The 22,844-nt window shown below is 33.7% G+C and overlaps 1 protein-coding gene across 3 annotated transcripts in view; it reads left to right on the top strand.

Annotated features, from left to right (window-relative positions):
- The window catches only part of frmd3 (FERM domain containing 3), a 92,182-nt gene that overhangs the window by 62,495 nt on the left and 6,843 nt on the right, over positions 1-22,844 (top strand). The window contains exons 6-14 of one of the 3 annotated variants that reach the window (XM_015362393.2): positions 1,036-1,159; positions 2,532-2,619; positions 2,906-2,994; positions 4,974-5,037; positions 5,926-5,961; positions 8,098-8,186; positions 10,214-10,288; positions 13,372-13,440; positions 13,609-13,733. In XM_015362393.2, the coding sequence (XP_015217879.1) occupies positions 1,036-1,159; positions 2,532-2,619; positions 2,906-2,994; positions 4,974-5,037; positions 5,926-5,961; positions 8,098-8,186; positions 10,214-10,288; positions 13,372-13,440; positions 13,609-13,733 (759 nt within the window). The remainder of the gene's footprint in view (positions 1-1,035; positions 1,160-2,531; positions 2,620-2,905; positions 2,995-4,973; positions 5,038-5,925; positions 5,962-8,097; positions 8,187-10,213; positions 10,289-13,371; positions 13,441-13,608; positions 13,734-22,844) is intronic. The other 2 variants (XM_015362402.2, XM_006626608.3) reach the window with 2 other exon arrangements.

Genomic DNA, 22,844 nt, shown 5'->3' with positions numbered 1-22,844 from the left:
GATAAAATAATTATAATTTAAGGTATATGATGATGTTCTCAACTCTCCCATGTTAAAGCAGTATACCCCATCCAATACAGAATTCTTCCAATTTCACATAACATCTTTTTAACAGGCAGTGGAACAAATTAAACTAAATTAATCAGCCTTGAATGAATTTCTGACATAGTTAGATGCGTCTTAGGCAGAAGCTAAGCCAGGTTGGGCCTGGTCGGTTCTGTGATGGTAAACTTTCAAGAAGATCACCTTGTTTTCAGAAAACCGGTGTTAGTGGAGCAGTAGGTGGTGCTCTTCCTCTGGGATTAGAATTTCCAAGCCTGTGCCACAGCAAGGTGGCTATGGACTAGATTAGACGTTAAACCAAGATCCTGAATGGTTAGTCATTAACAAACCCAATGTTCATTTGGAAAGAGTAATTCCAATCTAGCCTCCCTTTATTCAAATAGAGAATCAGTTTCCCATTTCTCTACTTCATCTACTATGTGTTGGAGCTACTTACTCACAATAGCTATCGTGTCACCCAGTTGGAAGATGTTCTGCGGAGGTGGATGGACTGGGTCCCCTCCTATATATGAAGAGCACTTTGGAATCCTGATGAAATGTGGGAATATTTTTATGTGGGATGAATTAAAATGGATTATATTCAGTGTCCAGTGTTCAGGTTACATTTGGAAAACGTTCTGTTACACTTATTTGAATGTTGATCAAGTGAAATCTACGGATATATAGCTTCCGTACATTTTGGAATTGTGGTTGACTTTTTAAGGCCAGCTGGGTATTTCATTCCAGGGTCAGATAAATGTCTTTGACTTCAGTGTAATAGGTTACTCAAAAAGCTGACCAGGGAGGTCATCCGTGATTAAGTAAAAAAAAATACTAATTTTATATTATCACTTGTACTAATTAAAAACAAAAAGGATTTTTTTCCCTTTGTACCTCTGCTTTGTTAACTATACTTTTTCAAGACTGTTCAGTTTATTTTGTAATACAATAAGTGACTCGTTGCAATTCCTAATAATGTTTATTGTCTTTTAGCTGAATTGGGAGATTATGACTCAGATGAGCATCCTGAAGATTATGTGAGTGAATTCAAGATGTTCCCTAAACAGACCCTGAAACTGGAAAAGAAGATTGCAGAAATTCATAAAAGTGAACTTAGGTAGTTTTGACTTGATACTGTTTGAAGTATATTGTAACACTATATACAGTATGTGATCTGAATAATGTCAAAGAGGTTAATGTATCATATAATTAATTTAATTGTATTTTCATTTTTGTGTTTCATAATATAAGTATGGTAAAATGAGAGAGGGTAATTTCCAATTTTTTTGTCTTGTTTCTATTACTTCAAATAGCTGAGAATTTTGTACAAATATTTATTCAGCCAACCACAAAACAGTTTAGAACATTTTGTCATGGAATTGAATGACCATACCTTGTCCTGTACTGTGTAATTTTTTCATAAACATGTTTTAGTTTTTGCGTCACTAGACTATTTCCTGCATATCACTGTCCTTCACATTAAATGGTTGCCAGACTTGGACACAATTTGACACACAATTGGAGTATTTTGTTTATGGGTGGCAGTCAGATTCTGGATCCAAATCACCATCATAAGCTCACTTCCAAACATCAACTTTGACCAGTCCATGCTCGTCCCCTTGTCTCCTGGAACATTCAATTGCTCTTGATAGACACAGGTAGTGAAATCACTATAACAATCTCTTTTTATGGTGAAAGATCTTAATTGGTGTGTTAAAAAGATAATGGATTTATTTTAAAAATGGTGAGATACTTGAGGAATTGGATTTTTTGTTAACATGCTAGATCAGAGGCACACTGAATAAAGAAGATGTGTTTATTTTAAGCTCTTGTATTATTCTGTAAAGTTTAAATTCTCAGATTGATAACATTGGAAGATGGTAGTTGGACTAAATGGCATCCATCACCTCATACTACTCTTTATGTTAAAATTACTCGAAACTACAAGACATATTATGTAGTGTTATGAAGGTAAAAATACATTTTTGTTGTATTCTTTTCAATATAAACTTTTCTCTTTTTGTCAACATATTCACCTCTACTGTTCAAGCTTACAAGTTTTACATTTAAAAGATAATCTATAAATATATTGGAGTAGATTATACTGTGTTTCACCAGCTGAAATGCCGTCAAACACAATACTTACAGATGAATATACATTTTTTATACTTTATTGCACTGGATATACTGTACTTTTAAGCAGATGTTTAATTATTGTTTTTTGTCAGTAATGAAATACTTGTTATAGGAACTGCTTTCCAACATCATAGGGGGGAATGAAATATATTACAAAAATTGACCATAAGTACTGTATACTGTATAGACAGTACCTTAAGATATATAAACTGGCTTTTATAAATTTTCACTAAAAATCTTGTATTAAAAAGTTGTTTTGTTTCTTCTTCTCAAGAAGGTAATAATTCTACAACCAAAACTTGAATGGTATTCACATTTCTAAATTTGTCATCTTCTCAATCCTGTTTTTACAGGGGCCAATGTCCTGCCATTGCAGAACTAAATCTGTTACAGAGAGCACATACTTTAGAGACCTATGGAGTTGACCCTCACCCGTGCAAGGTAATATCACCGCCATAAAGCACTGCCTTGTTTCATTTCAGTCTAAAATATTGATCCCCAGAACTGAAAAAATTGAAGATAAAGCATTTTTGTCAACATAATACATGCCTCAAATCACTACAATGACAATATTTGAGAATTCCATTATCTCAGATGATGCTGGTGAAAGCAAAAAAAATCTTATATAGCACACAAAGTTGTTTTATCGGCAGATATATAAATACATTATACTGGGAAGGTGTCTGAAATTTATATTTGATCAGTTTATTTCCTGCTTTGTCTGTAGGACTTCACTGGATCTACTGCTTTCTTGGGATTTACAGCCACAGGGTTTGTGGTTTTCCAAGGAAATAAGAGAATCCACCTGCTAAAATGGTAATCTGTCATACCTCATAAGTACTGTACGGCTATGTAAAACGTTTTTTTACATAGGGGATCAGTTCTAAAGCACATTTCTTCTTACACTGTGGGGGTTACAATTGGTAGAAGGACAAGAAGGAGGCAATGTACTTGTAACTGCCAAAACAAATGATACACCACCATATAATAATAATAATAATAATAATAATAATAATAATAATAATAATAATAATAATAATAATAATTTCTTACACTTATATAGTGCTTTTCTGAACACTCTACTTAAAGCACTTTACAGATAATGGGGACTCCCCTCCACCACCACAAATGTGTAGCCCCACCTGGATAATGCGATGGCACTTAAAGTGAGCACAGTACTCTCACCACACACCAGCTATCAGTAGGGAGGAAAATTGAGTAATGATGTCATATTCAGAGATGTAGAGAAATGTGGTGTTTGGCCACGAGCCACGTGCCACGAGCCACAAGCCACGAGGAACTGCTTCAGTGCCGGTGTCTAGAACTCTAGTGGAGGGGTTCAACACCATTCTTCCAATGGAAATTCCATCATTTGGTCTTGTGTGGATGGTGATGGGCAGCCTCTCAGCTGCAGCTCCAGAATCTCCTAAAAGTGCTCATTTGGGTTGAGAGCTGGTGAGTGGGATGGCCTTGGCATACAGTATGGTTTACATGCTCATGCTTATGGTTTCCGTGCTCATCAAAGCATTCAGTGACCACTCGTGCCCTGTAGATGGGGGCATTGTCATCCTCAATAATTCCACTCCCATCAGGATAGAAGCGCTTCACTACAAGATTAACATGATCACTCAGAAAGGGTTTGTATTTATTTGCATTTACCGTGCCCTTTTAAGGGATTAAGTGGACCTAAACCATGCATGAGAAATACATAGATAAATGCTGTAACCCCATATGATTGTGTAAGTATTCAAACCTTGGCAGTGACAAACCTAAAATAATTTCTTTGCATTAGGAACCACACAATAAGATGAATGTAATTTGCGTCCAATAACAGTGATTCACATGATTTGAGAATAAGCTCTCTCTGTAAGGTCCAGCTGTGAACACCAAACAAGGACAGGGAAACTTGTCAAGACTAATGATAACATAGATAAAGTAAAGTACTAGCAATTCAGACAGGAAACAACGCAAAAAAACCCCAAAAATTCCCCTTTCAGCAGGAAAATGATTCAGAGCTACATGATTGAAGTTTACTGTAAGAATAAGAAAGTGCCCTCAAGTGGCCCAGTCAGTTTGTTAAGGGCCCAGAGAAGGGCTCACTTCAGAGAGCTTAAGCAAATCTGTTTAAAAACAAAGCTTGAACCAATCCAGTGTGTAAAGTTGGTAAAGATGTACAAAAAAGCCTCAAGGCTGTAATAGTTGCCAACGGTGCTTCCGTCAAATATTCACAGAATGCTTATGAAATAAACACATTTTATTTTCTGTTGACTTTTACCATAGCTTATCTGCTATTGAGGTGAAATCTACTGTAAAACAGAGTTGATTTGTCTCCAGTAATTTTGGAACTGTTGTTGTTATAGCATTTTGAAAAGGGTTTAGTGCTAGTTAGGTCTTTTAGAAAAAGTAGACATGATTTAATCTGTAAAGCTTTCAGCGATACTATGGGTTGGCATTGGTTGGTAATTTTTTGGTGATTATTGCAATGATGATGACAATGATGATTACTATTACTACTGTTACTAATATTTCCAATATAGGTATTGAATATTTAAACGTGTATGGCTTTTTATAGGCTCAGGAGTTTTACATTGTTAACTTAAATTCTACAATATCTAATTTTGTGTTATATTTTATAACACCAGACCCCATACACACTGAGAATGTCACCACTTCCTTATACTCTGAATGAAGAATTAAGACACCAGGATCCACTGATCTTTATTACTGTACATGTGTGGATCCTATTATTTATCCTATTATTTATGAATTGTTTCATAATTTGCTTTTCATTCTAGGACTGATGTAAGCAAATTGAAATTTGAAGGGAAGACTTTCTATGTGATTGGCATTCAGAAAGAGGTAAGATAAAGAAGGATGGGGTTCACCAACTGATGCATTCTAGATTAATTAACTTAATTCTAGATTAATTCTAGATTGTGTAGATTTTTCTGTTAAACAATAAAAAGAAATGTTCACACATAAAAGTGATAAACAGATACAAAGAAACACATGTTTTCGCACTAATGGTTGCCAGGTTTAGTAATGCATCCAATACCACGCTTAAAGAAAAGGAAAAGAGACACAATGTTTCAGCTGTAGAGCCTTCTTCAGCTTTTCCTTTCAGCATGGAATAAATGTTACCTGTTCCTTTGCAGCCTACACATGCTGACACAACTAGCTACTGTACTTGAACTTACAGTATACGATCTAATACTGTGCTGTATACATATAGGCTTTGAGAGTATCTGAGAAACACTTAAACATTTTGTCACTGCCCTCTATAAATGATGTAGTATCATTGCTTACTGTACATCTCTGTGTCCTCACTTGTTTTCATATCACATATTGTGTTTACAAATTATTGTCTTTTGGGTCGGAATATTCTATGATCTATAAGTAAGTATGCAAATATATCTATCTTGAACACACATAGAGTGGTGTCACTACTGAGAGACAACAGTAGTAGTTTTAACATAACTGCATTGTGTCAATTATTGTCATCATGGAAGTAATGCTAAGAGTACTACTGATCTTCTTTCTTTAGTGATGCTCCTTGCTACAGTATGTTTAACAAATGTGCTATATTTAATTTATGTTCTTTACTAATATGTGTGTTTTGAGTTATGAAATGTCTTGGTCACCCTTTAAAAATCCCTGTAGCAGGTTTTATGTTTTATTGTAGTGTACCTGAATGTATTTTCTTTTTTCATTGATTCTTGTTAAATAAATGATTCATTTATGTTACAGATCTCTTTCAAGGGCAGGATGCATTATAGTAAACTGGTGGGTCTTAGTGCCTCAGAGGCCTGCTGTGTATCACAGCCCCTTGATCCTTGAGATTTCAGATCCTTAAACAGGATGGTGATGTTATAATTCACAAGAGTGGAACAACAGCAGATTCTTAGCAACAAATAGGTTCCCAATAACGTCTGGGTCAACAATGGAAGTAGTTTGGTTTTGTTGGGGGCTGGTTGCAGATGTCTTTTTACAGGAGAGCCGGTATTTGTTCACTGTTGGCAATTGTCAATTAATTCTGAATTACTTTGCCTTTTGGTAAACAAAACTGTCATGTGGATGTTGATGGGCTACAGGTCATGCAGGTGTACATGCCTGTCTGATAAACCTGGTTTAATGTAACTGGACCAATGTTGGGAACATGAAATATGTTCAGGTTTCAGTCATATACTGTACTTAACACTTAATTGGGCCATGATTATATACAGTAGGAATATGTCACAGATGTGAACATGGTGCCTGCTATAAAGACATATGAGACTAGCCTGCCATTCTAAAATGACTTAAGTAATTTCTGTATTTCAAATCAAAGTCAGTTGCTTAATATTCATCCATTCTTGTTCCAGGTTTCAGGACATTTGTTTCATAATAGGTTTCTTTTTAAATTGAGTTATTTGTCCTGAAAACCATTTATTATACAAGAACACATTTTTTCTCAAAATGTCTTTCTAATTGCACATTATACAGCAGACCCTATAAATTAAATGTCAATAATACATTTCAGTGGTTTGGGTTTATTAACTAGTCCTACATTTTGGCTGGCTCCTGTAGTTCCCTCTGTCCAACCGCATGGTGATAGTACATACTGCACAGCTGTATGTACTGTGGTTATGGTTAACTTCTAATGCACCTAATTTATGCAATGTTCTAATGTCAGTTAAGACTCTTTACACATTTGCCTTATGTGTTTTACATAACTGTGAAATCATTACCAAATGTAATTCCTTTTAAAGTCTTCTCTGTTTCAAACTATTGTTTTATCCATTCAAAGAATCTGTTACATTTGCATGAAGTGTCACCATTTATGACTGTTACTGTGATATTTCACTGATATACAGTTATTCTTGTGTTTTTTTTCTTTGTATGTGTATTCATTTCCATTACTGGTGAGTAAATCATATCATAGTGTGTTCAGAGTGTATAGAGTATCTTGTGTTCTTTTTTTGTCCTTGGAACATTGTGTTATCCATGAGTAATGTAATACATCTGAAGGGATCTTTTAGCTTTAGGTTAAATGTGTGAATTATAAAAATGGGGCTTCTACAAGAGACCTTCTGAGCTGAATACATAACGTAAATTTAGTGCTGAAATTGCACAGTATTTTAAAAATAAATTATTTATTCTAATCCCATAGTGTGCTTTTTATTTCTCAACCAAGTGAAGATATTGCTCTTGATAGTACTTTTTGCTGCTTTGTATGTAAAGTGATGCTAAATATGTGTATTCAACTTAGTATAATATCGATCAACGGGCTTTGATGGTCCTGTACTTATGTGTGAATGCAGATTCATTTGCCTTTTTACTTATTTAATTGCCTTTCTACTAGCACATTACTGAAAATTAAGAGTCTAGCTTCATAAATAGTGGAAATTACTCGTGAATACACAATTGATATGCATGTACTCACTACTGGCATGCATTGAAAGCGTAACATGTTTTTGAGAGTGTGAGCAAGTGCTGAGGCATTAACCTTCCTTGTAGAAAAGGGAACGACCTGTTAAGTCACCCTGCCTCACTGTAGTCTGTTTTGGTTGAAATTAGCCTTTAGTCTGTTGTATTAATGGATTTCAGATGGCTTGTGTTAAGCATTTGAAATTTAAATAAATTGTTAGCAATTGATATAGACAGCAATTATGTAGATTTTTTTCTTATTTGAACTTGTTAGCATCTAGCAATTTTATTTACTGCAATCTGTTATATGTATCCATAGTGATTTTTTATCAATAATGCTAAATGCAAGCTACAGTACTTAATACACCCCAAAGTAGAAGTGCCCTGAAGGGTTTAGCTTCTGTAACCTCTCATTGAACTTTGCCAACTAAATGTTCAGCACTCTCTCCTGCACTCCCCTTTTCACCTGGGTGGTACAGGTACTAACTGCCCTTGTTTCTTTGTTTTAATTAGAAGAAACTTGTGCTGACATTCCACACATCCACACCAGCAGCCTGTAAACATCTCTGGAAGTGTGGGGTGGAAAATCAAGCTTTCTACAAGTAGGTACCGTTGCCTGGGCTTACTGCAGTATTGTTCTTCAAAAATAATGCTTCAAGAAAAAAACGGAAAACATCACTTGCCGAAATGCACAATATGACATTTAAATTATTCATAAACACTTCTCATAAGTTCTGTGGTAAAAGTGCATTACTTATTCTTGACATACTGCGCAGCCACAGAAAAACTCAAGATCCAAGTACAGAAACAGCTAACAAGATCTCAGTATTTAATACCCCTGGTTCATGAATACCTCTGTCAGCTGGAGCAGCAACAACATCAAGAAGGGAAGAAAGAGAAAAATACAGAGTAAATCATGGTGTAAATTAAGAGTAACAGTGGCATTTTTGTCTCAGTTGTATACAGTATATGTATGTATAGGTTAATTGTCAACTATTTGTGTAATGCTGTGCATTGTTGATAGTCCCTGATATGTTTGGCCTGAAAACTAGTTGTTTAAAATTTTTCTTTTTCATTTTTTTATATTTCCAAACATTCCTTCCTTGCATGGGAGTACTTTGGATTTATGTAATGCTGGAATATAATGAGAGGATAATGCATTGAAAGGGTATTTGAGAGGAAATGGACGCCAAAGCAGTGAATTACAGATGATTCATCTGTGCAGTGAGGCTTCCTTTTGTTGTTTTTCCATCTTCATTTTCCATTTGTACATTTCTGTCGATAAAAGCCACCTGCTGATGTCACCATGTAATCAATTTGTTTGAATGGAGCCAATTATAAATAATATCCAACATCCCTGTATAAAATGGCTTCTGAAGCTTTTTTTTTTAATTGTCTTCTTGGTGTTTCAAATATTCACTTGACACAAATCTTTTCAAGCCCATTTTCAGAGGCCTTGTTACAGTACATGACATGCATCACTAATTTGTTCTGATAACTGTCATATTGAAAGAGAAACAATAGATTTTGTGTATATTTTTTATTCATGCATATATTACTTTTTGGTCCTAGAGCCTCCCAAGAGAAAGAATAACTGTACAAAAGTAAGCTTGATAAACAGACATTCTGACCACTCATCATTATGTAAAAGCACTGCACATTTAATGACGTTTAATAAAGACCCAATTGTAACTCTAATTTAAGGATGTTGATATTGGAAGCTCAAACAGGCTACTGCATCAGCAAATAGCAACTTGAATTTTGCACGTCCTCTGTGCAGTTTTATGTTACAATTAATTGTTATTAAAATGCTTTATTAATTGTGAAAGGTCGGACAAGCAGCTTTATTTATATAAGCTATATTAAATGTCCTTGGTAAAGGGTTCAAATATATTTACACACAGAATGCTCTTTAAAAAAGTTTCTTATTTAGCATGTAAATTTAGCACGTGAATGTGTATTGTACATTTTAATACTTTCTGTTTGAAAAAGAAACACAATCAACAAGCTGATGTTGTTGAATGTTTTAGTGCATTTTATGTAGTAGTTTTTATGTAGATAGTGGATCAAACTAGAAAACTAGTAAAATAAAATAATTGTTGTTAAACATTAGAATTTAAAGTAAATGTTTTTGTAAACACATAGATTTGTGTCAGAATAACACCTTAGTCTCATAATCTGACATTAAAATGCTACAAATCAATTTGTAGCCAATACCATTTATACAATTTTTAAAATGCCTCTGAGTATATAATTAAAATTATAATTTTGCAAATGATAAAAAGGTAAAGCATAGTTCCTAGCTAAATATGTCAATAGATAAAATAAATATGTTTTTGTGCTGCTCTAAATTGTCAATTCTCTTTCTGCCGAACAAGTGAAGTTTTATTCTGTGATGAAAAAAGGAAAAGAAACACAACATTTCCGCTGAGGAGTCTTCTTCAGGTGTGAAAAAGAAGGCTTCTGAAGAAGGCTCCACAGCCAAATAATTGTGTTTGTTTCCTCTCTTTTTAGAATGGAATAAACCTTTACTTGTTCCTTTGCAGCCTACACATGCTGATGCAGCTATCTACTTGAATTTATTCAGCTCCCTTACTAACCTGATGTTCATTAATTTTCTCTCATTTAGGTGTGCAAAATCCAGTCAGATAAAGACGGTTTCCAGTAGTAATATATTTTTTAAAGGCAGCAGATTCCGATACAGGTAAGTTATCATTTTCATTACATTTCCAAGTAACTGTTTTACACTTTCTTTTTTATTAAATCTCTAATAGTTTTAGCAGTAGTAGTTTTACACTAGGGTTTAAATTGTATGAGTGACATGACTGCCTGCTTCAGTTTAATCCTGGCTACTTGAGTTTGATTCCCACTGCAAATGTCAAGTACCTAAGATTTATCATAAGATTTTGCCTTTGCGATGCCCTTCGTTATCTAATCAGACAATCACTGGGAGCAGTGTATTTGTGAATCTTCTCTCACTTGAGTGCACTCCTCATCTGTTTGTGCCTGTCATAAAATTTAAAGTATTACCTCATATTAACCTCTCCAAGGTCAGATTTACTGAGATTTACTGAGATTGAGATTCAACCTATGACAGGTGCAGTAAAGCCCTTGCCACCCTTGATCACACTGCTGGTGAAGTCCTGAGCTTCTAGATGTCTGTCTTAGTGATTCTGTTCCAGATTGTACTGCAGCCTATGGATTTCAACCTTACAATTGCTTTATTTGGAGTAACTCACAGAGATATATTGTCAAAATTGCAGTTTGCCTGCACTCACTGACATACACACACATTCTTGGAACACCTTAAACTTGGGAAAAAACATAATGTATAAAATTTCAGAAGATCTACAAACAGATTTTATATGAGTTTTATGTTTTGTTTTATATGACAGCCTTCCTTTTAATTTCACATAAAATCGAATGCATTCTGAGTTCTGTGTTTTACCCATTGTCTGACCGTTTGTGATTCTCTTGTTGGCTTCCTTTGTGTGATTATGCCTCTCTTTGATTTGGGTGGTTGGCTTTCCAGATCTAATTATCTTTACTTCATATCTGTTGTTTAATCATTCATTAATTGAAAATCGTTTGTATCTACTTCTGAAGACTTTTTTTTTTCAAACTATCTGATGCAGGACTGCACTACTCAGTGAGCCTACCAGGTGATGCAGCACCTATTAGTGCTTTCCTGCGCTAATCATACTGTGCGCATACTGTTCAAGAGAAAATTTAATTAATATTAAATATTACTCGGTTAGGACATGATGTTGTTACCAAATTGCTACCACAACTCAAAATTAGATGTCACAATATTGCATAACACTGACAGATTTATTGTTTTTTAATTGCACGCAGTATACAGAATTATCAGTAATTGTGTAAAAGTATTAATGAAAAAATTATATAAAATATTAATTACATACTGGTATTTAAAAGCAAATAAATACCTAAAAAACATATAAGGCCAGATTATAATAAGCTTTGAGTAGTCATTTGAATTACTTTGTCAGTCATGTACTGTAAATTGCATTGTAGCTGATACAAGTCTACACTATAAAAAGGGTTTTTCTCTAATTAAAGAATAGTTGAATCCAATAAGCATCCTGGCTGGAAAGAAAATAAAACTGGAAGAATATTGATAAAATAATGCCCAGTCTACAAAGATTTGAGATCCTCAAATTGTAATTGTTTATTTTACAAAACTAAAAAAAGATAGCACAAAGATTCCGTTCTCCTGATGTTCTATTTTGGTGACACAGGACACAGGTACCGCTATGTGGGGCCTTACTCACAGTTGCTTACAAACATCCAGAGGCTTCAATCTAATATTACATAAAGTGATCATTTAAAACAGAACAAATATATTACAACGTCTTCTCACCATTTCACATTAATGGACTTATATTTCCAAATCCCCTGCATTCTAGAATATTTGGAAGTCTTTTAATATAATTATTGCACATTTGTTTGGTCAGCACCAGAGATCCTCTTTAAGGAACAGAAACCACACTTTTGCTAGAACACTGTAATATGATGAAATGCTTTTGATTTATGATATGCTTTGTTTAGTTATTATTTTTCAGTATTAATTAATCATATGGTTTTATTTTCAAAACACTTCTGGTTCAGTTTGGTTTCGCTTCCTCTGCAGGCAATGGAAGTTAAATATTTTTTTAAATGAAAATTAAACTTCCTATCAACTAAACCCATCACCAAGCAATGCTTGTAGTTTTTAATTTAGTTCATGGCACTAAGTACATGTCCTAATTTCTCACACATTCATTAGTCCAATCAGAGTGACACAGTGGTGATTCGATTGATAGGATTATCACCTGCCATGCAGGAGGCTTCGGTTAGATTCACAAGCTGTACTTAACAAAGTCATATTTAAAAAAGCTTTTAAGAAAGCCACTCGGGAAAAATAAAGAATCTCACTAATAATAAAACAAGTATAATGAATAATATGTAAAATATATGTCATATGTATTAATTTAAATATCACAGTATATTACATATTAAACTAACATTAATAATAAATATACAATTTACCAGCATTTAATTTCTTTTAACACAATATCTGATTCATAGTCATTTGGAATAAATAAAATATACAGGCTGTGAGGATAAAAAGCATGTCTATATTGTTACTTTGAAAAGCAGGGCTCACATACTTTTTTAGCAAGGATGACCCTTTCATAGTGAAGAGCAAAGAGACATACGGGGAGTAACGGAAACCAGTTTTACCAGTAACCGGACCACAGCAAACCATTTTTGTAACGCATTAAATGTTTAGTACATCATATAATATAATGTATTAAACATTTAATACTATATGTAGTCTGACAACCACATGCAGCTGTGGTACTTTAAGGATTCACTGCCCAGCAAATTGCAATTTAGCAATTTCAGTTGTTTTGATTAGTTTAGAATCAATTCATGAAATTCAGAAAAAACTGTACAGTGATTTTATGTGTGAAAACAGACTATGTTTTAAAATAGACATAGACTATGACTATGTATAAAATGTGTTTATATGACATAAAATGTTATATTTGAAAATATATGATTATTAGACTGAGAAAAAAATCAGATTAAATGAAACTGCCATTTACTTACTACTGCTTTATCGCAAAACAAGTACCACCTGTCGATCTTCTTTGAGCAATTAAATACTAAATTTGCTTTTCAGAAATAAAGTGCAGTAAATGGCAGTTTCCTCAATAAAAAATCTCTTACACTTCTGTTTTTATAAATGTTTGTTGTTATGATACTGTACATTTTTTGCAGCGGAAGAGTTGCAAAAGAAGTGATAGAAGCCAGCTCAAAAATTCAGAGGGATCCCCCTGAAGTACACAGGTAGGAGTAAAGTGCCCATATGCTTGATACTAAAATGTGCCCCCTTTTTTTAACTCATAACTTTTTATTTTAACTCATTCAGGATTATAGCATTACACCATTAGAGCCATTATATTGTATTAATTACGGCAGTATGATTTTTCAACTTACTGTCTGACTTATTTTCAGGTCTGCCATTGGCCAGAGTAAAAGTTTTAACTCTCTGAATAACAAACAACTGATTATGAATGTGGAGCCTCTCTTGCCAGCCCTTCCATCGTCAAACGAACATGAAGAGAGTGCCTCTGAAAATGGTAAGATCTCCTGTTTTCTAGTGTTCCTTGCTTGTGCTTGTGAAGATTCCCCCATTCCAGCTCTTCAATTTCATTTTATTTTTATTTTCTTAAATCTTTCAACGGATTCTGTGGTGCTGTTGTCAAATGGTCAGGCTTCTGAGAATCTTCTCAGTGGTTAAACTATGCTGAATTTGTCATTGATTAGGAAAGAAATTATTTGCAACAAAATTGCTGTAAACATGGTATAAAACTGGGGAAATTACATACAGTAAAAACCATAAGTGCTGTATTTATAATTACAGTAAATGCATGCTGCAGATTTTTTAAAATCTTCACTGATTCTTTATAAGAGAAACATCGATGTGATTGTGAGGTATCCCCCAAACTGTGTATTAATGAGATACCTTATAATATATTTAAAGTCTGTGCTAAAGTCTAACATTGTGAAAAAAATGACTATTTTACTAAAAATTCGTTACCCAAGCCTGCTGTTCCCTAAAATGACAAAGTGTAGGCAATAGTTTTTTGCTTGTATTACATAGCTCTAACAGGTGTTAGGAGCTCTATTCTGTCAGCCCCTATGAAAAGTGAGCAGCTGATGTTTCTGTCAGGCTTTTCCCCCATGGATTTGTGAATGTGCAGTCCCAATCAGAGGGTTATATATTTATCTGAGAAGTACCAAGGGGAGACAGTACTAATGACTAGCCTATGTATCTGCTGACATCATGGAAACTCATGGGGATCCCACTCTCAGTAGCCTTGCTTTACTTTAAAGAAACATTCATTAGCGGCCTCAAGTGCTGCCTTTATATGCCTATTAAAAAACAAGTAAATGTTTCTTTCACTCTGAAAGGAAAAGAAAACAGATTGTTTTGACTGGTGTGTAAACAAGTGTGTTACCCATTCCTTTGCAGCCTACCCAAGCTACACCACTACAGTACCTACTCAAACTTCTTTATATATGGCTATACTGAGCACAGTACTTCAGAGCTCAAAGAAAATAGGAACAAACCCGAAATTCACTGCTTTTCAGGAGCCCTCATTTACACTTCTTTTATCTTCAACTTATTAAACACAAAATAGTGAAATAAGTTTAATGTAAATTTCTGCTGCATCATTTATTTCAAACTTTTATATTTTCGTATAGCCCACTGATGCAGGGCAGGATGCAACATATGCAGTCATAATCTTGTCTCGCCTGCTTCTGTCTACCTTACATTACATATTTTGTTTTCTCATTCTTTCATTCAGTGCTCACACTTGCGATAAACAAACCTTTCCATGCAATTCTTTGTCTCTCTAATCTGGTTGCTCAAAGAAAACCAAAATGGCCTTTTCTCTTACCCAACTTTGTGCTCTTTCATCCATTTCTCTGTTTCCGACACTTGCACCCCTATGGCCCGCATCATTTCTCTCTCTCCTTCGTTCTCTCTTGCACTTTCCTTGTCTCCCCTCCATGGTTCAATTTTTTTGCCTTTTTCCCCTTCTCTCCTTTTTCATCATTGTGTCCTACCCAACACACCTTCATCTTCAGGTGCCCACGCTGCTGTCACCGTACATATGATCAACTTCAAAATGTTGTCAAGGCTCCCAATAGACCTTGCATATTCCCTTTCCTTTGTTCACTCTATTGGCCATATTTTTGTCTGTATTCTGTTTTAAACTCTGTAATTTAAGTATTCTGCATCGCCATAATACAATTACACTCACATCTTTTGTGGATTCCAGCAGCCTCTTCCTAAACAGTTCTTTCAGCCAGGTGTTTTAAGTCAATAACGCAAACTAATTCAAATTACACCTTTACGCTGACTTAATTAGGGCTTGTCTGAAACACAAAATAGTTCTACCTTCTAATATTTGTTTATTCAAAACTCACAACTAGAATACAGTGAAACCTATGGGTGTACTGAAAACATGCTGTTACAATAGTTTTCCTTAAGCCCAACACATTTTAATTCAAAGTAGTTTGCACTTCTAACATGGGGTATTACGTTCCAGTGTCTTATTATCTTCTGTAAGTTTTTAACTTTCCAGTTGTCACCTTTTGCCTCATAGCATTTCATATACAGTAAGTCTGCAACATGAATGAATTGTTTCCAATGTGGAAAGGAGCACATTCTTTACTTTTTGGTTTAAAGCTGAGACTGAATCTGCATAAGTTTGCTACTTATTTAAATGAGAATAAAATTATAATGATAGCTTAATTTGCTTAATTTCATTTAAAAAATCATGCATAATAAGATTTGAGGAGAAATGAGAGATAGGATATATGTTACATTCTACCCACAGCACTTAAAATGTAACTTTCATTAAAAAAGTATATAGTATCTTATACGTATTGTATTTAATACCTAAAATATAGACAGTTGTAGTCTAACTGATACATATAATTCAATTCAAAATATTATATTTGAATGATAAATAAAATATAGCTCTTTATATTGTGGTTGTTTAAGTATTAGTTGGTCATCCAGTTAGCCTCAAACTGGTTCTCATGCTGCCCTGATAATGGATCTCTGCTTGACTCTGTATCCAGTTCCCTAGGCTTAAACATTTTCCTTTGCCTGCTGGGTGAACTGATCCATCAACATAGCACATTTCCTCCCCTCTGTTGTTAATGACATACCGATTCATTTTGAAGTCCATTAGGATCATCTTTCCACAGATTCTGTGCTTCCAGGCAGTCACCCTGACACTGAAGCTTGAGCAACTACAGCTAATTACATGGAAATCTGAACTCTTTTTGATATTAGTGCTTTGTTGAATATCAGTCATCTATAGTGCTAGATTTCAGCACTCAGTTGTACCCATGCTGCTTTTGTGAACCATAATTATTACGTTTTGATGTATCCTTTTAACTTGACTATGGAACAACTGCCACTGTCCACCTCTTTTATTATTACAATGCTGCATTACTGATCTGTGTTCACACTCTATTCATAGAACACTGCTTGTGTACAATTCTGCCATAAGAATTTTAAATGGGACCAATTGTATAAAACCAATTAACTTAATCCTGCCTCACCAGAACTGGGTGTCAGGCAAATAGCATGTTGTTTTTTGCAATCACGTTCTTTAGGTAATGGAAATATTTTTTTGATGATGTAATGAAAAGAATACAATAATACAACCTAGTAATACAATACTCAACCTAATATAGTGTGCAGTATAATCAGAAAATTTACAGTTTGGGTCATGCAATCAGTCAAATCTAGATGGCAGAAATAACTCTTTTAAAACATTTTATATCAAAAGAAACTGAAACTTTGAATATCTAATTAACGCAAGGTGTTCCAGAAGGACTCCTGGTTTTGGTTTTGTTTGTAAATTGTATAGTAACAAAAAGGAATGTCCTTTTCTTCTGTTAAATTAAAAATAATACAAGTTATATATATTAATTTATATAACTTACATATATAGATATACAGTAGAATCTAACTTTGCATTAGAGCAGTGGTTAAGCTTAAGGTTGCAGTATGTGTGAGATAAAATCTAGTATACATGTGTAACAGTGTAATATACAAGGCAGTGTGAAAATGGTTAAAATCTTTAATGGCTATCATGGTTTTTGATAGCTTCATAATTATCAGAATTGGTAATTCTGTTACAATATTCAGAAACAGGTATTTGATAAAACAATAATAGAATCAGTGGCTTTAATTATAATTTCTAATTTACTGCTTTTCAAATTTGTCTTCCAATTCCCAAATAGATTGGAAACCATCTCCAGTGCTGTTTACTGATACATACCACTGTACTGTATGTCACTGTAATCTCTTGTTACCATTTCTACTCTGGGTTTAAAGTTGACATTGGTTATTGTTTCTTCTTGTTAAACTCTTTATGAATTATGATTATGAATATTTTGGATTGTAAAGCCCCTTATATTAAAATAACTATCTGTAAAGCCTTCTCTGGTTTTTCTCTTATTCAGATTTGTGCTAGCTTTAAACCTCTCTGAGATTATACATTAGAGAGCATTCCATGACACTGCAATTTTTAGAATTTACAAACACAACCTTTAGCAACAGAATATGACCAAAAAGGCATACATTAAAATATATTGAAAGGAACCACAGAATTTCTGCAGGTACCCTGGAATGAAGAACTTAGTTGAAAGATACCTTTACATAGATCACAACACCTGCAAATGACAATTTCAGACAACTAAGTGAACGTTTCATTGTCCTCAATTTATTGTAAGGTTCTCAGCAAACAGGAAGAGGAAAACCAATGTAAAAAAAACTTACTGATTTGCTTTATATTAATTTACTAATTAACTGAAGTGACTATGTTCCAAAGATTTTGTAATAGTCATTACATAAACATTTTTATAGACTATTATATATCAGAGTTGCACAATATTTGAATATTAAGGCCTTTAGTATTAGGAACTCATTGTTTCTTTGTTCATTCTTTTTGTTTTACCCATTGTAAATGTATAGAAAGTCTAGCTAACCAAACTGAAGATCATAGCTGTGTGTAGCAGAATTACCTTTCAAAGACTTTTTTTCTTTAGGAAGTTAAAATGTCAAGATTGCTATGAGATGCATCTTCTGGAAGAAAAAAATGAGATATTGTATCTTTGATTTAATCACTGAAACAAAATATGAAACAAATTACATACAAAAACTAGAATTTAAAATTGGAATACAATCTTAGAATCAACCAGCCCAAGAATAAAACAACAAGAACATAAAACAAACAGCAACATTTGCTTTCATCCCTATAAAAACTACAGAATATTGTTTTCAGATAATATTTGGAAGATCATTGTCATGTATTAATGTATTATTTGAAGCTGAAAGAGTTATAAACTGGAAAGTGGACTGGAAAATTACAAAGCCCTTTGACACCAGCTCAGTTGAACTGAAGCATTTAGAGACATGTGGTACCTGAGCCCTCTGGGAGTTGATGTAGATTAGTGTGCTTGTAAGTACACTACAACAATTAAAAAGCTCAGTGAAATGTTTCTTATCAAAGCAATAATACTGCAGGCTCTCTGTAGTGCTGTTTAGGTGTGTAAACATTGACACATATGGTTTATTCTAATCATATACAAATATAAAGATTAGTAATGTAAATTACAGGAGAAATACAAGTTAAAAGAATAGTAACAAAGTGAATGTCATAATTAAATGACAGCATTATTAATAGACTAATGGTAGTATATTGTTACTTTTCACATATAATAAGAAAAGTCAGTCCCAGTGTTTCCCTCTTTTACCTTTAGAAAGATCAGTATTATTACGGATATGTCTTCTGGACATTCAATAAAGATGGGTAACTAAGTGCATATTGTAAGAGACTTGAATGATCTGAATGGCTTAATACTGATGCAAAATATCAAAACAAAAATCAAATAATTGTTTCTGCATTAGAATTAAAATACCTTTACTCAGAAAAAGCTTTCCTTTTTATCCTCAGTTGTTTAAACAAAAAATAAATTGCCTGAGGTCTGAGAGAAGTAATTTAAAATTAAACCATGATTTAAGCCACAAGAAAATAGAGTATGGTATGGCAGCAGAAAATGCATGTTAAAGTTTCACACTTACGATGGGCCAGTGGGGTATTAACATGCAACAGCAGTAAGCATTAAGAGCATGATATATAAATAACATCTTGCATTTAGTTATCCTCTCCCTAATGCCCTATCTTTGTTAGTGCTTTCAGGCTACTGACATTTGATTCATTCTGAGGGACTGGGGCTGGTCCTTCAGTAACACTCACAACAGCACTCTGGTCACAAGTAGTATGAGCACTGTAGTCTAGGATTGGGAAAAACTCAGCTGATAGGATGAAATGCCAGGTAAAAATTACAACCAGGAGAAGTATTCAGCTGCGAATGAGAAACCACACCACCAGAGACATGTATGTGCGGCTATTGGATCATGGAGCAAGAATTTCTGGAACAGGTAGAGGCAATTCATTTCTGAAGGGGTATTGGTGTTTCCTGTCTCTGTGCAGCTTCTATTGATAAACACAGCAACTCAAAAAGCAAAATGTACTTTATCTAGGTAGAGTTGTGTGAACCTTGTTAGAACACTGCACTATTTATCAATAGTTAAGTTAGCAAATTTATTTTACATTTACATTAAAATAGTCCAATAGTTCATCTTTTAATTGTGCTTTGAAGTGGAATATTAAATTCTGTTTCTTTCCAGACAACATAGTATAAGGTTTTAAAGCACTATGGAACCTAATGCTGATCCATGACTTAATCCATTGATGACCATCACAAATTAGACAACCAAAAGTTATTCTTAAAATTATTTTAAAATCGTAGTTAAGTTATAGTTACAGAGGCTTGATTTCATTTGCTTAGTAAACCTTATTGAGATAAATGTACTTAAATGTATTTGCACTATATTGTACATACAGTATGGAACCATGAGCCTAACTTTATTCTTAGCCAAAGAATACATATTGTGTATAAATTACCATAATATAAATTTTGAAGTCTCCTTATATAATGCTTTAAAAAATCAGATAAAATATAAAACTCACAATGCTTATATAATTCAATAGAATACAGGATTTTTATGTCAGACAGAATGCAGTAGTAGCATACAGTAGTTTCAGTAGCTGTAAAGTGATAGTTTTGTCCTAAAACATACATCCAGAATTACTGCAATTGGCCAGATTTTTATAACCTTCTTAAAAGTTTTTTTTAACCATTTACCTTTCTTTAACAAATATAACTTTTCTTATTTCTTCAAAACAATTTTAATAGGAGACTAAACTAAATTCCAGTAAATGGCAATTCTACAGATCACTTTCGTGAATATTTGTCAGCTGGATTCTACTAATTCCTTGGTACCAGCAGTAATTGTCTTTATAACTCTTTAAATAGAACATTACAGCTGGACTGATGTGAGTCAGAAGTAAATAGTTCAGTGCCATATGACAAACAAAATCTGGAATTAGAAGAATGTTAGTGTCTTAATTCCTTTAAAAATCTCTTTATGCTTAACACTTTATAGGGTCTGTAAAGTCATGTATAAACCACATACAGTATGATACATGACAAAAACATTAATACAGTGAAATGACCTGGTAGAAAGTGACCTTTACCATTATTGTGAACATACTAATTGAAGGTGGATAATTTCCTTTTGTTATTAATAGCTACTTCACTGTTACAAAACTGTGTTTTATATGTGCCAACAGTAGGATTACCAAATGCAACATTCCTTGTGACATACTGAGGTCATTCTTAATCTGTAATGGTGAACTCTTTTAAGCATGTGTGTAACTCGATCTTTAGAGCTCCATTGGTAATTACAGTGTGAGAATGGTAAGGAAACACTGTGTCTCCATAGTGAAAGAATCACAGTGGTACACATTCATTGTCATCCTAATGTTCCAAAATATATTTACTGTATAAGTTGATCCATATTTGATTTTTTTCACTGTGAATTTGTTTTGCTGTATTTTCATACTCAATTGTATACACCGGGTGCACCTCTAGAAAGGGTTACTTGCTATGTGTACTAAGACAACCCACACTTCTGCCAAGATTCCAAATCCTTGATTCCCTTAGTAACTAACTTGGACAGATAATTTGACATACTATAATCCTATGTCTGCCATTTCTATAAAAGTTTAATTTATAATACCTATGCAGCTGTCTTCATGGTAATTGGTAATCACATTGATGAAGTTAAAGGTGTGAGTTTGTTTTTTTTTTATAATGTATGGAAAGTATGTATTCAATGGTGTGTAGCAGTTTTTGTTTCTATGCAGCAATCTATTTTTCAGAACAAATTTTCAGATGTGCAGTGTTTATGATCATTTGAAAACAAGGACTTGATTTACATATAAATTAATGAACATATAAAAGGTTCCAAATGAGTGGAGGCCATTCCTCACATCCAACCCGTTTGGTAAAAATCGATACATGATATGGAATACAGGAAGTAATGCAATATACAGTATTAGTCTCTGTTAGGATTTTGTCTGTTTGAAAAATAAGAATTCTGTTACAATTTGTGTGAACATGTAATATTAATTAAAGTGTTTTTTTTATAGCAAGGAATACATTTACTCTGTGTGTGAAGCAAATTTCAAATTGCAAATAAATACTCTTGATGTACTTTTGGAGAAAAAATAAATTTCTGTGAAAAGACCCAAAAAGAGGTTCTTAAATGAAAATAGAATGCTCTGACCTACAGCAGTGTATCCAGTGTGATCAGTCATTCTGTACCTCATATATAAATTATGACCCAGTCTCTTGAACCAACATTATTACTCCACTTTCCTGTCTGTGACAGCCTGACAGCCTGCATGTTGTAGAGAAGATGAATAGCAACAGACGTAATGAGATGTGGTATTTTATCAAAACAATCTTCTGTATGGTAAAATGTACTTTTCTCATACATGTGAAAACTGCTTGCATGCTCTTCTCTCGTCTCTGCAGTTGTCTGCAATTTTTGTTTCGTCTTCTGTTATCTGCAGTTGTTTTTGCAATTTGTTAGTTGCAAGTGGTTTTTGTTTTCCTTTTTTATAAATTGTAATTTCCAGTTACTTTTCATCATATGCTCTCTTAATTTTTATTTTAAATCACATTTTTACATGCCATATTTCGCATTGCCACTGATGGCACAGCAAGCTCTGCAGGACCCAAGAAGCAAAAGCTGGAGATACAGTATGCCTGACTGACTCAAACCCACACAGCATTGTCAGTGCTTGGCTAATTGGCTTCATCAGTCTTGGTCACATCTGACTAATGACATAGCCTGTCTTTTCTAATTTATTTTCATGGATTTTTTCCGTGATTATCTCCCATTTTAACAATAACCTAAACTGTTTTATTATGCATATTTATGTAGTAGCTGTACACCTTTAATTTTGATGTTACTACATGTCTTCATTATAACCTTTTTGGTTATATATTGTTCATTATATGGTTATTTTTATTTCCTCATTGATTTTTTATCACATTCCAAGGCTTCACCACAGTAACAGGAGCTAAACACAAAGATTATGCAGTATGGTATTATAGTATTAATCAACATATCGCATTTTTAAAGTTACCCATGACCAAAAATCAATATAAATCACCTGCCCTAGAGTCAGTATTCTCGCATAATAAAAGCTTACATACAGTTTTCTTCACTTGGATTAGGT

Source organism: Lepisosteus oculatus, chromosome 3, assembly GCF_040954835.1.
Source record: "Lepisosteus oculatus isolate fLepOcu1 chromosome 3, fLepOcu1.hap2, whole genome shotgun sequence".
NCBI lineage: Eukaryota > Metazoa > Chordata > Actinopteri > Semionotiformes > Lepisosteidae > Lepisosteus > Lepisosteus oculatus.
The sequence above is the reverse complement of the archived record's forward strand: the minus strand, read 5'-3'. Positions and strand labels throughout refer to the sequence as shown.